General features: G+C 67.6%; 1 protein-coding gene across 1 annotated transcript in view; it reads left to right on the top strand.

Annotated features, from left to right (window-relative positions):
• Positions 1-26: 26 nt before the first annotated feature.
• Positions 27-15,369, top strand: part of CACNA1A (calcium voltage-gated channel subunit alpha1 A) — a 35,625-nt gene continuing 20,282 nt past the window's right edge. Inside the window, 13 exon segments of the mRNA XM_064402058.1 lie at positions 27-658; positions 660-856; positions 4,692-4,794; positions 5,616-5,755; positions 7,847-7,938; positions 8,606-8,758; positions 10,539-10,726; positions 11,297-11,400; positions 11,999-12,114; positions 13,265-13,321; positions 13,428-13,517; positions 14,632-14,841; positions 15,308-15,361. Coding sequence (XP_064258128.1) covers positions 560-658; positions 660-856; positions 4,692-4,794; positions 5,616-5,755; positions 7,847-7,938; positions 8,606-8,758; positions 10,539-10,726; positions 11,297-11,400; positions 11,999-12,114; positions 13,265-13,321; positions 13,428-13,517; positions 14,632-14,841; positions 15,308-15,361 — 1,603 coding nt within the window. The 5' untranslated portion in view covers positions 27-559.

The raw sequence follows: 15,369 nt of genomic DNA, 5'->3' as shown, positions 1-15,369 counted from the left end.
ACCGCAGCGGGGGGGGCTCGGCCCCCTGACCACCGGGACCCCCCCCACAAAAACCGGAACCGGGACACCGCGATCTGCAGCGCCAGGACCCCCGGAGCGCCGGGACCCCCCCCCCCCCAGCGGCATCCGCAGCGCCGGAGACCCCCGTTAAACCGGGGGGGGAGACCCCCCCCACCTCCGCACCGCGGGGGGGGGCACCGCACCAGGGGAGAGGAAGAAGACGAGACCGACCCCCCCCACATCCACCGGGGAGCACCGCGGAGAGACCCCCCCTCACTTCAGGAGAGCCCCCCCCAACCCCCCCCCTCCCCATTTTACACCGGGGGGCGCCCCCCCCTCCCCACCCCCCCCCCGCCGCACCGGCTGGCGCGGGGGGGGCGCGCCCCGCGGGATGCTCGGGGTCCCGCCGCCCGCCGCCCCCTGAGCTCCCCCGGCGGCCGCCACGGACCCCGACCCCCCCGGGCTCTTTTTTTTTGGGGGGGGGGGCCCATGGGATGTGATGAGCCCCTCGGCGGCGCCGGCCTCAGCAGCGTGACCCCCCCCCGTGCCCCCCCGGCGGATGGCTCGGTTCGGAGACGAGCTCGGTTCGGCGGCCCGCTACGGGCCCGGGGCGGCGGCGGCGGCGGCGGCGGCGGCGGCGGGGGGCCGGGGAGCCCGGGGGGGGCCCTCGGCAGGGTGCCCCCCCCGGGGCGCAGCGGCTCTACAAGCAGTCCATGGCCCAGCGCGCCCGCACCATGGCCCTGTACAACCCCCATCCCGGTGCGCCAGAACTGCCTCTCACCGTCAACCGCTCGCTCTTCCTCTTCAGCGAGGACAACGTGGTGAGGAAATACGCCAAAAAGATCACCGAATGGCCATATCCTTCCCTGCCGGGGGGCGCGACCCCCGCGCCGCCCACCCCGAGCCTCTGCCCGGGTCAGGGGTCTGGCTCTGGGACCCCCCCGGGGATGGGGAGTGGGGTTCGGGCACGGGGACCCCCGAGCGCAGCCCCCCAGCGCTGAGCTGCGGGCATGGTGGGGTCAGTGCGTCCTGCTTTGGGGGGGCCGGGCCCGTTTTGGGGTGTCCGGTCCCTTTTTGGGGTCAGTGCATCCTGCTTTGGGGGGGCCGGGCCCGTTTTGGGGTGTCCGGTCCCGTTTTGGGGTCCTCAGCCCCATTTTGGGGTCACTCTGTCCTGCATGAGCTCCTCAGCCCCGTTTTAGGGTCACCGTGTCCTGCTATGGGGGGCCCGCTCCCGTTTTGGGGTGTCCGGTCCCGTTTTGGGGTCACCGTGTCCTGCACGAGCTCCTCAGCCCCGTTTTGGGGTTCCCATCCCCATTTTGGGGTCACCGTGTTCTGCTCTGGGGGCCCCGGCCCAGTTTTGGGGTCACCGTGTCCTGCGTGAACTCCTCAGCCCCATTTTGGGGTCCCCACCCCCATTTTGGAGTCCCCACCCCTATTTTCGGGTCACCCTGTCCTGCACTGGTGTCCCCAGCCCCATTTTGGGATCCCCAACCCCATTTTGGGGTCCCAACGCCACAGCTCCATCCCCTGCCCTGTTTTGAGGTTCCCCTGACCCGTTTTGGGATCCCCAGACCCGTTTTGGGGTCACCGTGTCCTGCTCTGGGGTGCCCAGCCCCGTTTTGGGATCCACAGCCCCATTTTGGGGTCCCCATGCCACAGCTCCATCCCCTGCCCTGTTTTGGGGTTCCCCCGGCCCGTTTTGGGGTCCCCCAAGCCCTGCCCTCCCTGGGGGCCCCCCTTTCCGTGCCCCGAGCCGGGGTCCCCGTTCTGCTCGTGTGTCACCTCCCCCTGCCCGGATCGGGGTCACCGGCCCCGCGCTGGCTCCCCGACCCCCTTTTGGGGTCCCTGACCCCGTTTTTGGAGTCCCCGACCCCCTTTTGGGGTCCCCCAATCCCCTTTTGGGGTCCCTGACCCCGTTTTTCAGGTCCCCAGCTTCACATTGAGGTCCCCGACCCCTTTTTGGGATCTCTGACCCCCTTTTGGGGTCCCCAGCCCCACATTGGAGACCCCGACCCCCTTTTGGGGTCCCCATCCCTGCCCCACACGGGGGGACCCCCTTTCCCCCCCCGTTCCCCTGCTGCCCCCCCCCCCGATCCCACCCCAGTCCCCAAACTGGGGGGGGTCCCGCTCACCCGGCGGGGTGGGAAACGGGGACCCCTCCCCTGCCCTATTTTGGGTTTTTTTTGGGGCTATTTTGGGCTTTTTTGGGCTATTTTTAGCTATTTGGGGCTATTTTGGGGGGCTGCAGCCTCCCCCTGCTGCTCTCGGGGTTCCTCCGAGCCCACTCCCCCCTTTTCCTGCTCCCTAAAACAGCAGCGACCCAAAAAAGCCCCCCCGACCCCAAAACGGCCCCCTGCACCCCAAAAACGGCTCCCGGTGGTTTGGGGGGGGGGGGGTCCCCAGGCGGTTCCGGGGGTCCCCACTCGGTTTTTGGGGCTCCCCACGCGGTTTTGGGGTCTCGGCCTCCACCCCGAGCTTTTGGGGACCCCCGCAGACACCGGGGGGGGGGTCCCGGGGCCGCGGGGCGGGGGTCGCGCCGGTGCCGCAGAGGGGCCGGAGCTCCGGTTCCCGCCGCTACCGGGGCCGGGGGGGCTCGGGGGGGGTCTGGGGGTCCCGGGGTGTTCCGGGGGGCTTTTGGGGAGGGTTTGATGCGTCGCCCCCCCCCCCCGATGCGGGTCCCATCCTGCGGCACGCGGAGCCTCCCACGCCGGGACCGGGGCCGGGGGCGGCGCCGGGGGTCGGTCCCGCGGAGCCCCAAAATCCGTCCTGGGGGGGGCAGGGGGGTCCCGGGGTGGGGGGGGCGCGGGGAGAGGGGTGGGGGGACCCCCGAGATTGGTTTGGGGGCGCTGAGCACCCCGCGGATGGGAGGCTGTGCCGTGCCGAGCCGTGCCGAGCCGTGCTGCAGCGCCGCGCTCCGCTGCTCCCGGTAACCGGGACGGGCCAAGAACCGGGCCGGATCCCGGGACCGGGACCGTGCTGGGCTGGATCCCGGTACTGGGAGCCGTGCCGAACCGTGCTGGGCCGGATCTCGCTACCGAGAGCCGTGCCGAGCCGTGCCGAGCCGTGCTGCAGCGCCGCGCTCCGCTGGCCCCGGTAACCGGGACGGGCTGTGCCAGGAACCGGGCCAGAATCCGGTACCGGGAGCCGTGCTGGGCCGGGATCCGGCACCGGATGGCCGGGATGTGCCAGGAGCCGGGCCGGATCCGGTTCCGGGAGCTGTGCCGTGCCAGGGAACCGTGCTGGGCCGGATCCCGGTACCGGGAGCTGTCCTTGGTACCCGGGCTGTGCCAGGGAGCCGTGCCAGGCCAGATCCCGGTACCGGAGCCATCCAGGACCCATTCCAGGCCGGATCCCGGTACCGGGAGCTGTCCTGGATCCCTGGGCTGTGCCAGGGAACCGTGCCAGGCCAGATCCCGGTACCGGGTACCCGTGCTGTGCCGTGCCAGGCCAGCGGCTCCCCCATGCCAGGTACCTGTACCATGATGGGGGAACTGGCATCGGGTGCCCAGGCTGTGCCAGGGAGCCAAGCCAGGCCGGATCCCAGTACCGGTACCCGTGCCATGACGGGGGGCACCGGCAGCGGATCCCGGCTGTGCCAGGGAGCTGCACCGAGCCGGATCCCGGTACTGGGAGCCATGCTGGGTACCCAGGCTGTGCCAGGGTGTTTGCAGAGCCATGCTGGGCCAGATCCCGGTACCGGGAGCTGTTCTGGATCCCTGAGCTGTGCCAGGGAGTGATGCCAGGTCAGATCCCGGTACCGGGAGCTGTTCTGGATCCCTGAGCTGTGCCAGGCACCTGTGCCATGCCAGGGAGCCGTGCTGGGCTGGATCCTGGTACCGGGTGCCATCATGGACCCCCTGGGCTGTGCCAGGGAACCGTGCCAGGCCAGATCCCGGTACCGGTACCCGTGCCATGCCCAGGGAGCTGCTCTGGGCCGGATCCCAGTACCAGGAGTTGTCCTGGATCCCTGAGCTGTGCCGGGCACCCGTGCCATGCCAGGGAGCCGTGCTGGGCCAGATCCTGGTACCGGGTACCCGTGCCATGCCAAGGAGTCATGCCAGGTACCCGTGCCATGCCAGGGTGTTGCAGAGCTGGGCCGGATCCCGGGTACCGGGCACCGTGCCGTGCCAGGCCAGCAGCTGCCCGTGCCAGGGCCGTGCCCGGTGCCCGTGCCAGCTGCCAGCGCCGTGGCCGTTGCCCCGGTGCCAGGCTGCAGTGCCCGGTGCCAGCGGGGCCGTGGGGAGGCCGGAGACCCCCGTGGGACCACCCGTGCCGTGCCAGGCTGGGTGCCCGCAGCCCCCCGAGCGGTTGCCAGCCTCACTCCAGTGGGGTGGGACAGGGGGGACACGGGACACCGGACAGGGGGACAGGGCACGGACGCGTCCCCGCGGGTGGCAGTGCCCGGTGCCAGCGGTGCCAGCGGTGCCCGCGGTGCCCGCGGGGCCGTGTCGCTCCCGGCCGCTCCCGCTGTGCCCGGGGCGCTTTGATCTCGCCGCGGAGCCGCGGCCGAGGCTGCCGCTTTGATGAGGGAATTAATTAATTAATTAATTAATTACACAGCCGCCCGACACGCGGGCGCCGACCCCGGGGGCGCGGCCCCGCTCCGCGCTGCGCTCCTGCCTCAGTTTCCCCCCCCCCGGGAGGTTTGGGGGTCTCCCAGCGTGGTGTTTTTGCCTTGACTCGCCCCCCACTCCTTTTGAATACATGATTTTAGCCACCATCATCGCCAACTGCATCGTCCTGGCGCTGGAGCAGCACCTGCCCGACGAGGACAAGACCCCCATGTCGGAGCGGGCTGGTGGGCGGCGGGGGTCCTGGGGAGGGTCCCTGATACCCCTGGGGGTCCCTGCCACCTTTGGGGGGTCCTGCAGGGCTCCCGGGGCACCCTGGGGATCCTGGGGAGGGTCCCTGATACCCCTAGGGAGGGTCCCTGGCACATCTGGGGGGTCCTGGTGGGGGTCCCTGGCACCCCCAGGGGTCCTGGGGAGGTCCCCGCCATCCCTGGGTCCTGGGGAGGGTCCCTGATACCCCTGGGGAGGGTCCCTGCCACCCCTGGGGGTCCCTGGGAGGGTCCCCTGCCACCCCTGGGGGTCCCTGGGAGGATCCCTGCCACCCTTGGGGGGTTCTGGGGAGGGTCCCTGCCACCCCTGGGGGTCCTGGGGAGGGTCCCCAGCCACTCTGGGGGTCCCCACCCCACCGAGGGGTCCCGGCCGTGTCCGTGCCCCCCTGGCACGGGTGGGGGGGGGTTTCCAGCCCGCCCCCGGCCCGCGCTGGCCACGATTCCCAGTTCCCCCCGGACCCTCCGCGGCGTCCCAGTTTCCTCCTTACTGGGAATCTGGGCCACGCCGCCTCCGCCCGGGGCCACCTGGGGGGGGGGGGACTGGGGACATTGCTGACCCCCCTCACCACGGTGGGGAGGACACGGGGGGGGTCTCCTGGCACCTGTCCCCCCCCCAGGACCCCTCCACCTGGGGGCACCTGAGAGGGCTGGGGGGATTTGGGGGCACCTGGGGAGGGCTGGGAGGGGTCGGGGGCAGCGCTGACCCCCTGATCACGCTGGGGGGGACACGGGGGGGGGTCTCCTGGCACTGTCCCCACACGTGTCCCCCCCCCAGGACGACACGGAGCCGTATTTCATCGGCATCTTCTGCTTCGAGGCGGGGATCAAGATCATCGCGCTGGGCTTCGCCTTCCACAAAGGCTCCTACCTGCGCAACGGCTGGAACGTCATGGACTTCGTGGTGGTGCTCACGGGGTGAGGGGCCCGGGGGACACCGGGGACACCGGGGGACGCGGGGGGACACCGGGGGACGCGGGGGGGACACCGGGGCATGCGGCAGTTCGGGGACAAAGGCGCGGCGCCGAGGGGTTGTGCCCGCGCAGGTGTGCGGGACCCCTCCCCTTTTCCCTCCCCTCCTCACCTGTGTGCCACCTGTGCCCCCCCCCGTGTGTCACCTGTGCCCCCCCCCCCGTGTCCCACGTGCCCCCCCCCCGCGTGTCCGTGCCCGCCGCGCTGTCGCCGCTGTCCCCCGTGTCCCCCCCGGCGCTGTCACATCGCGTCCCCGCGGTGTCACTCAGAGCGCGGCGCTGCCACCGCGGCTGCCGGCGGCTCCGGGGGACCCCCCCCCCCCCCGGCCCGAAACCCCCCCGGCCCGAAACCCCCCCCGGCCCGAAACCCCCCGGTCCCAAACCCCCTCTGGCCTGAAACCCCCCCGGGCCCGAAATCCCCCCGGTTCCGAAACCCCCCGATCCAAAACCCCCCGGTTCCGAAACCCCCCGGCCCGAAACCCCCCGGTTCCGAAACCCCCCCGGTCCCAAACTCCCCTGGTTCTGAAACCCCCCGGTCCAAAACCCCCCAAGCCCAAAACCCCCCAGTTCCGAAACCCCCCAGTTCCGAAACCCCCCCGGTTCCAAAACCCCCCCGGCTGTGGGACCCCCACCCCAGAGATCCCCCCACGTCACAGAGACCCCCGGTCACAGCCCCCCCGCTGACAGAGAGGGGGGGGGTTGGGGGTCCCTGGGGGATTTGGGGGGTCTCTGAGGGGTTTTGGGGGTCCCTGGTGGGGTTTGGGGTCCCTGGTGGGGTTTGGGGGTCCCTGGGGGGATTTGGGGGTCCCTGGGGGATTTGGGGGGTCCCCTGCGGGTTTTGGGGTCCCTGCGGGTTTTGGGGGTCGCTGGTGGGTCCAGGCCTGACCTCAATGTGGGGGTTGCTGTCTGACCACCCCCCCCGGTTGCCATGGCAACAGCGACCCCCCCTCAGCCCCGGGCTCCACCCGAACCCCCGGGGTTCACCCGGGACCCCCCACCCCCCCAGCGCCGGCCGCGACCCCCCGGGCTGGCACCGGCGCGGGCAACCGGCGCTGGCAGCGGCCACCGGCGGCGACATCGCCCGGAAAGGGCTAAAAATAGCCCCGAGCCACCGGCACCGCGCACGTGGCCCTGCGGCGGCGCGGGGGCGGGGGGCGGGCGGGGGGCGGCGCGGGCCGGTGGCAGCGACACGGGGGGGGGGTCCCGGTGGCCGTGTGACAGCGACACGGGGGGGTCCCGGTGGCCACGGGCTGGTGGCCGTGTGACAGCGACACGGGGGGCTCGTGGTGGCCGTGTGACAAAGATTTGGGGGCTCCTGGTGGCCACAGGCTGGTGGCTTTGTGACAAAGATTTGAGGCTTGTGATGGCGACGGGCTGGTGGCCATGTGACAAGGACACGGGGGGGCTTGTGACAGCTGTGACAAGGTGGCCACGGGCTGGTGGCCGTGTGACACGGGGGACACAGGACACTGGGGGTGTCCTGGTGGCCATGTGACAATGATTTGGGGGCTCCTGGTGGCCACAGGCTGGTGGCCGTGTGACAGGAACACGGGGGGGGTCCTGGTGGCCGTGTGACAAAGATTTGGGGCTTGTGCTGGCCAGGGGCTCGTGCTGGCCATGGGCTGGTGGCCATGTGACAGCGACATGGGGGCTCGTGGTGGCCAGGGCCTCATGGTTTTGTGACAGAGATTTGGGGCTCCTGGTGGCCACAGGCTGGTGGCCATGTGACAAGGACACAGGGGCTTGTGACGAGGTGGCCACGGGCTCATGGTGGCCCACGGTGGCCTTGGTGGCTCTTGGACTCGGTCTCGGTGGCCACTCTGGGATGTTTTGGTGTCTCCTGCCCCTCTCAGTGGCCATGGTGGCCCATTTGGTGGTCCCTGGCCACTCTGGGATGTTTTGGTGTCCATGGCCACCCCTGGTAGTCACAGTGCCCCATTTGGTGGCCACTCTGGGATGTTTTGGGGTCCCTGCCCCCTCGGTGGCCGCGGTGGCCCATTTGGTGGTCCCGGTGGCCACCGAGCCGCTGTCCCCGCAGCATCCTGGCCTCGGTGGGCTCCCAGTTCGACCTGCGGACGCTGCGGGCCGTGCGCGTGCTCCGGCCCCTCAAGCTGGTCTCGGGGATCCCAAGTGAGTCTGGGGGCGTTTGGGGGGGTCCCCTGGGGGGTTCTCGGGGGGCTCGTGGCTGCTAAATGTCCCAAATCCCCTCCAGACCCTCAAAAACCCCCTCAGACCCCCCAAAAACCACCCCAAATCCCCCTAAACCACCCTCAAAGATCCCAAAACCCCCCCCCAAATCCCCTCCAAGCCCCCCAAAAACCACCCCAAATCCCCCTAAACCACCCTCAAAGATCCCAAAACCCCCCCCCAAATCCCCTCCAAGCCCCCCAAAAGCGCCCCAAATCCCCTCCAAGGCCCCCTAACCCCCCTCAAACATCCCAAATCCCCCCCAAATCCCCTCCAACCCCCCCAACCCACCCCAAATCCCCTCCAATGCTCCTAAACCCGCCTCAAACGTCCCAAAACCCCCCGAAATCCCCTCCAAGCCCCCCAAAACCACCCCAAATCCCCTGGAAATTCCAAAAAAACCACCCCAAATCTTGTCCAAGTCCCCCAAAACCACCCCAAATCCCCTGAAAATTCCCAGAAACCACCCCAAATCCTCTCCAAGCCCCCCCAAAAGTGCCCCAAATCCCCTGGAAATTCCCAAAAACCCCCCCAAATCCCCTCCAAGCCCCCCAAAACCCCCCCAAATCCCCTCCAAGCCCCCCAAAATCACCCCAGATTCGCCCGGCAGGTCTGCAGGTGGTGCTGAAGTCCATCATGAAGGCGATGATCCCGCTGCTGCAGATCGGGCTCCTGCTCTTCTTCGCGATCCTCATCTTCGCCATCATCGGCCTGGAGTTCTACATGGGCAAATTCCACACCACCTGCTTCGACCTGGTCACAGGTGGGGCGGCAGCCCGAAAAAACAGCCCCAAAATACCCCAAAAATACCGCCAAAATCAGCTAAACCAGCACAAAAAACACCCCGAAAAAATACCCCAAAAAAGACCCCCCAAATCAGCTAAACCTGCAAAAAAAACAGCCCCAAAATACCCCCAAAATCAGCTAAACCTGCACAAAAAACACCCCGAAAAAATACCCCAAAAAAGACCCCCAAAATCAGCTAAATCAGTCCAAAAACCACCCCGAAAAACCACCCCAAAAATAGTCCAAAAAATACCCCTAAAATCACTTAAACCAGCCCAAAAACACCCAAAAAATACCCCAAATCCCCTCCAAACCCCAAAAAAACACCCCAAAAAATACCCCCAAAATCAGCTAAACCAGCCCAAAAAACACCCTGGAAAACCACCCCAAAAATACCCCCAAAATCACCTAAACCCCCATAAAACACCCCAAATCCCCTCCAAACATCCCAAAAAACACCCCCAAATCCCCTAAATCCCCCTAAACCACCCCAAATCACCTCCAATTCCCAAAAAAAAAACAAAACTCAAAACACACCCCAAATCCCTTCCACCCCCCAAAAACCACCCCAAAGGCCCCAAAACCCCCAAAGGTGTCCCCCAAAAAAACCCTAAATCCCCTCTGAAACCCCTAAATCCCTCCTTCAGCACCCCCAAATCCCCCTAAATCCCTTCCCCAAACTCCCCCCGCCCCTTCCTGCCTCAGTTTCCCCCGGGGATTTGGGAGTTGGGAGGGAGCGGATCCTTCCATTCCACCCCCCCAAGACCCCCCAAAACCCCCTCAAAGCCCCCCAAAATCCCCTCTCAGACCCCCCCAAAGACCCCCAAACCCCCCCGGGCCCGCGGCCAGCGCTGGATTTGGAGCGTCCCAATTGCGGCTGTCCCTTGATGAGGCCGTTAATTGGCCGTTAATTGGCCGCGGATATTTCTGGCCTGGAAGGGGACAAGGGCGGGGGGGGGGTCCTGGGGACATGGGGGGGGGGGTCTTTGGGGAGGGCTTTGGGGGAGCACGAAGGGGTCCTGGGGACACCTGGGGGGTCCTGGGGACAAGAGGGGGACACGGGGGGGGGGGTCCTGGACACAGCGGGGGGGTCCTGAGGACACTGGGGGCGTTCTTGGGGACAAGGGGGGGGGGTCCTGGGGACATGAGGGGGGGGGTCTGGGGACACGGGGGGGGCGTCTGGGGATACCCGGGGGGGTGTCTGGGGATACCGGGGGGGTTCTGGGGACACCACGGGGGGTGTTGGAGGGGCTCAGGGGGGTTTGGGGGGGGGGACAAGAGGGGGTCCTGGGGACACCGAGAGGGGGGGTTTGGAGATACCGGGGGGGTCCTGGGGAATCCGGGGGGGGTTCAGGGGCCACGGGAGGGGTCTGGGCACACCGGGGGGGGCGGGGGGGGGGGTCTTGGGGATACCGGGGGGTGATCTAGGGATACTGGGGGGGGGGGGTCCTGAGCACACCGGAGGGGTCTGGGCATACAGGGGGGGGGTTCAGGGGTCATGGGAGGGGTCTGGGCAGACCAGGGGGGGTCCTGGGGACACTGTGGGGGGGCGAGATATGGGGATATTGGAGGGGGGGGTCTCGGCACACCGAGGGCGGGGACTCCTGAGCACACCGGGGCTGGTCTGGGGATATCGGGGGGGGGGGGGCTTCAGGGGTCACGGGGGGATTCAGAGGTCACAGGGGGGGTTCAGGGGTCACGGGGGGTGTTCAGGGCTCACGGAGGGGGGGTTCACCCCCCGACCCCCCCCTCCCCAGACGAGATCAAGGTGGAGGTCCCGTGCGGGACGGACGAGCCGGCGCGGATCTGCCCCAACGGCACCAAGTGCAAGAAGTACTGGGAGGGGCCCAACTACGGCATCACGCAGTTCGACAACATCCTCTTCGCCGTGCTCACCGTCTTCCAGTGCATCACCATGGAAGGCTGGACCGACCTCCTCTACTATGTGAGCGGGGCCCGCTGCCCGCCCGGTGGCGCCCGGTGCTCCCCCGGTGCCGTGCGGTGCTGCCCGGTGCTCCCCCCGTGCTCCCCGGTGCCCCTCCGGTGCTCCCCGGTGCCCCTCCGGTGCTCCCCCGGTGCCGTGCGGTGCTGCCCGGTGCTCCCCGGTGCCCCTCCGGTGCTCCCCCGGTGCTCCCCGGTGCCCCTCCGGTGCTCCCCGGTGCTGCCCGGTGTTGTCCAGTGCCCGCCTGGTGTTGTCCGGTGTTGCCCGGTGCTCCTCCGATGCTGCCCAGTGCCGTCCGGTGCCCCCCCGGTGCCGCCCGGTGTTGTCTGGTGCTGCCCAGTGCTCCCCCGGTTCTGCCCGGTGCCCGCCCGGTGTTGTCCGGTGCCCCTCCGGTGCTCCCCCCGTGCTGCCCGGTGCTCCCCCGGTGCCCCTCCGGTGCCCCCTTTTCCCTCCCGGTGCCCCCCGGTCTCCTTCTCCCCCCGTGTTCCCCCCAGCTCAGGAAATCCCCCCCAATTCATGGGACCACCCCCCAATTTTTGGGACCCCCCCCAATTTCCCGTCCCCCCCCCCCAGAGCAACGACGCCTCAGGGAACACTTGGAACTGGCTCTACTTCATCCCCCTCATCATCATCGGCTCCTTTTTTATGCTCAACCTCGTGCTGGGGGTCCTGTCCGGGTGAGGGGCGCTGGGGGGGGTCGCGGGATTTGGGGAGGGGTCCTGGCTTCGGGGGGAGGGGGGCGTCCCGGGATTTGGGGGCGATCAGGAAGATTTTGGAGGGGCTTTGGGGGGATTTTGGGGGGATTTGGGGGGTTTTGAGGAGGATTTGGGGAGCTCAGAGGGATTTAGGGGGCTCAGGGGGATTTGGGGGGCTCAGGGGGGTTTGGGGGGGTTCTGAGGGGTCTGGGGGATTCTGGGGGGGTCCCGGCCGGAGCTGAATTTGGGGAGGGGTCCGCAGGGAGTTTGCCAAAGAGCGGGAGCGAGTGGAGAACCGCCGGGCTTGGAGGGGCTCAGGAGTGTTTTGGGGGGGCTCAGAGGGATTTGGGGAGCTCAGGGGTTTTTGGGGGGACTCAGGGGGGTCCGGGGCCCGGCTGAATTTGGGGAGGGGTCCGCAGGGAGTTTGCCAAAGAGCGGGAGCGGGGTGGAGAACCGCCGGGCTTGGAGGGGCTCAGGAGTGTTTTTGGGGGGGCTCAGAGGGATTTGGGGAGCTCAGGGGTTTTTGGGGGGGACTCAGGGGGGGTCCGGGGCCCGGCTGAATTTGGGGAGGGGTCCGCAGGGAGTTTGCCAAAGAGCGGGAGCGGGTGGAGAACCGCCGGGCGTTCCTGAAGCTGCGGCGGCAGCAGCAAATCGAGCGGGAGCTCAACGGATACATGGAGTGGATCTCCAAGGCGGGTGAGGGTCGGGACCCCCCCAAAAACCCCCTCGGGACCCCCCCCCCAAACCTCCCCACCTCCATAAGGGCGCCCCAAAACTTTGTGCACCCCCAAACCCATCCAAAATCCCTTTGGGTGCCCCCAAATCTCCCTAAAATCTCTTCCCAAATCGCTCCAAATCCTCTGGGACCCCCCCCCTCAAAACCCTCTAGACTTCCTGGAACCCCCCCCCCCAAAAATCCTCCAGACCCCCCCAAAGCCTCCCCACCCCCATAAGCGCACCCCAAAACTTTGTGCACCCCCAAATCCCCCTAAAATCCCTTCCCAAAATGCTCCAATTTTCCTCAAATCCCCCCCAAATCTTCTCCAAGCCTCCCCAAATCCCCCCAAAACCTCCCCAAAATCCTCCCAAATCCCCCCTGAGCCCCCCAAAATCCCCCTTGAGCCACTCAAAAGCACCCCAATCCCCCCCCAAAACACCCCCAACCCCCCCCCAGATCCCCCCATAGCCCCTCAAATTCCCCCCAAATCCTCCCTGGAGCCCCCCCCAAGCCCCCCCCCCCCAGCCCCTCTGATTCCCCCAAAAACCCCCTTGAGCCCCTCAAAGGCACCCAAAACCCCCCAACCCCCCCCAAAGCCCCCCTGAGCTCCAAAAACCCCCTCAAAGCCCCCTCAAATCTCCCCCAAAATCCCCCCCAAAGCCCCCTGAGCCCCCTAAATCCTCTCTGGAGCCCTCCCAGCCCCCCTGAACTCCCCCAAAACCCCTTTGAGCCCCTCAAAGGCACCCAAATCCTCCCCAACCCCCCCCCAAAGCCCCCCAAAACCCCCCCAAAGCCCCCGTGAGCTCTAAAAACCCCCTCAAAGCCTCCTCAAATCCCCCCCCAAAACCCCCCCAAACCCCCTTACATCCCCCCAAATCCCCCCCAAAACCTCCCCAAAGCCCCCCCGAGCCCCCCAAGCCCCCCCAGCCCTGTGAGCCCCCCAAACCCCCTTTGAGCCCCTCAAAGGCACCCAAATCCCCCCCAAACCCTCCCTAATGCCCCCCTGAGCCCCCCAAACCCCTTTAAATCCCCCCAAATCCCCCCCAAACCCCCTTAAATCCCCCCAAATCCCCCCCAAACCCTCCCGGGAGCCCCCCCAGCCCCCCTGAGCCCCCCGCTTGCCCTCAGAAGAGGTGATCCTGGCCGAGGACGAGCCCGAGGCCGAGCCCCGGCGCCCCTTCGATGGTAAGTGCAGCCCCCCTCCCCTCCCCCCCCCCCACCCCGGGGACCCCCGGGACCCCCCCGGGACCCCCCGGGTGACGGCCGCCCCCCTGTGCCCCCCCTGCGGGAGCTCTCCGGAGGGCCACCAGCAAGAGGAGCAAGACGGACCTGCTGAGCCCCGAGGAGGGCGAGGAGCAGCTGGGGGACATCGCCGCCATGGGTGGGTGACACTGTGGGGACACGGGGACACGGGGACATCGGGGACATCGGGGACATTGTGGGCACTGGGGACATGGGGACATTGGGGACATTGGGAACGTGGGGACGTGGGGACACTGGGGACATGGGGACATTGGGACATGGGGACATTGGGAGCACTGGGGACATGGGGACATTGGGGCATTGGGGACATTGGGGACATTGGGGACATGGGGGACATCACCACCATGGGTGGGTGACACTGTGGGGACATTGGGGGCACTGGGGACACTGGGGACATTCGGGACATTGGGGATATCAGGGACATCATCGCCATGGGTGGGGTGACACTGTGGGGACACGGGGGACACTGGGACACTGGGGACATGGGGGACATTGGGGACACTGGGGACATGGGGGACACTGGGGACATGGGGACACTGGGGACATGGGGACAGTGGGGGACATGGGGGACATTGGGGACACTGGGGACATGGGGGACACTGGGGACATGGGGACACTGGGGACACTGGGGACATGGGGGACATTGGGGACACTGGGGACGTGGGGACACTGGGGACATTGGGGACATTGGGGACACTGGGGATATCAGGGACATCGCCGCCATGGGTGGGTGACACTGTGGGGACATGGGGACACGGGGACACTGGGGACGTGGGGACACTGGGGACATGGGGACATTGGGGGCATTGGGGACATCGCCGCCATGGGTGGGTGACAGCGGGGACACGGGGACATGGGGGGACACTGGGGACATTGGGGACACTGGGGACATGGGGGACACTGGGGACATTGGGGACACTGGGGACGTGGGGACATGGAGACACTGGGGACACTGGGGACACTGGGGACATGGGGACACTGGGGACACTGGGACACTGGGGACACTGGGGACATGGGAGGGTGGCACAGGGGACACTGGGATGGTTTGGTGGGTGGTGGATGAGTGGCACAGCTGACATGGGCGACACAGGTGACACAGGTGACACGGGTGACACAGGAATACTCTGAGGTGACACCGGGATGGTTTTTGGGGGGTGGATGGGTGACACAGGCGACCCCCGCGGTGACCCCGCGGTGACCCCGCGGTGACCCCGTGCCCCGGGTGTCCCCAGGGTCCCCTTTCGCCCGTGCCAGCCTCAAAAGTGCCAAGCTGGAGAGCGCCACGTTCCTGGGGCGGCGGGAGCGGCGCGTGCGCTTCCACATCCGGCGCATGGTGAAAACTCAGGCCTTCTACTGGACCGTGCTCAGTCTGGTAGCGCTCAACACCCTGTGTGTTGCTATCGTTCACTACGACCAGCCAGATTGGCTTTCCGACTTCCTCTGTGAGTCACGGGACCCCCGGGACCCCCCCCAAATCACCCTGAGACCCCCTGAGCACCCCGAAATCCCCCGAGACCCCTGAGCATCCCCAGAGCTCCCAAACCCCCAAATCCCCCCGAGCTCCCCACACCCTGTGTGTTGCTATCGTTCACCACGACCAGCCAGATTGGCTTTCCGACTTCCTCTGTGAGTCACGGGACCCCTGGGACCCTCCCCAAATCACCCTGAGACCCCCTGAGACCCTCCCCAAATCCCCCCAAGACCCCCAGAGCTCTCCCAGAGCCCCCCAGACCCACTGGGGGCTCCTGAAGCCCCCCAAACCCACTAGATTCCCCCCCTGAACCCCTCCAGCTCCTGGGACCCCCCCCCTCATTCTGGGCCCCCCCATCCTGGGGTTGCCCAGCCCGGGAGACCCCGGGGGTCCCGAGAGCAGCCCCCCCCGACCGCTGCCCCCCTCTTTTCCCCCAGACTATGCAGAATTCATTTTCTTGGGACTCTTTATGTCCGAAATGTTTATAAAAAATGTACGG

Source organism: Passer domesticus, chromosome 34, assembly GCF_036417665.1.
Source record: "Passer domesticus isolate bPasDom1 chromosome 34, bPasDom1.hap1, whole genome shotgun sequence".
NCBI classification, from domain to species: domain Eukaryota; kingdom Metazoa; phylum Chordata; class Aves; order Passeriformes; family Passeridae; genus Passer; species Passer domesticus.
This window is presented reverse-complemented; position numbering and strand designations above follow the sequence as displayed.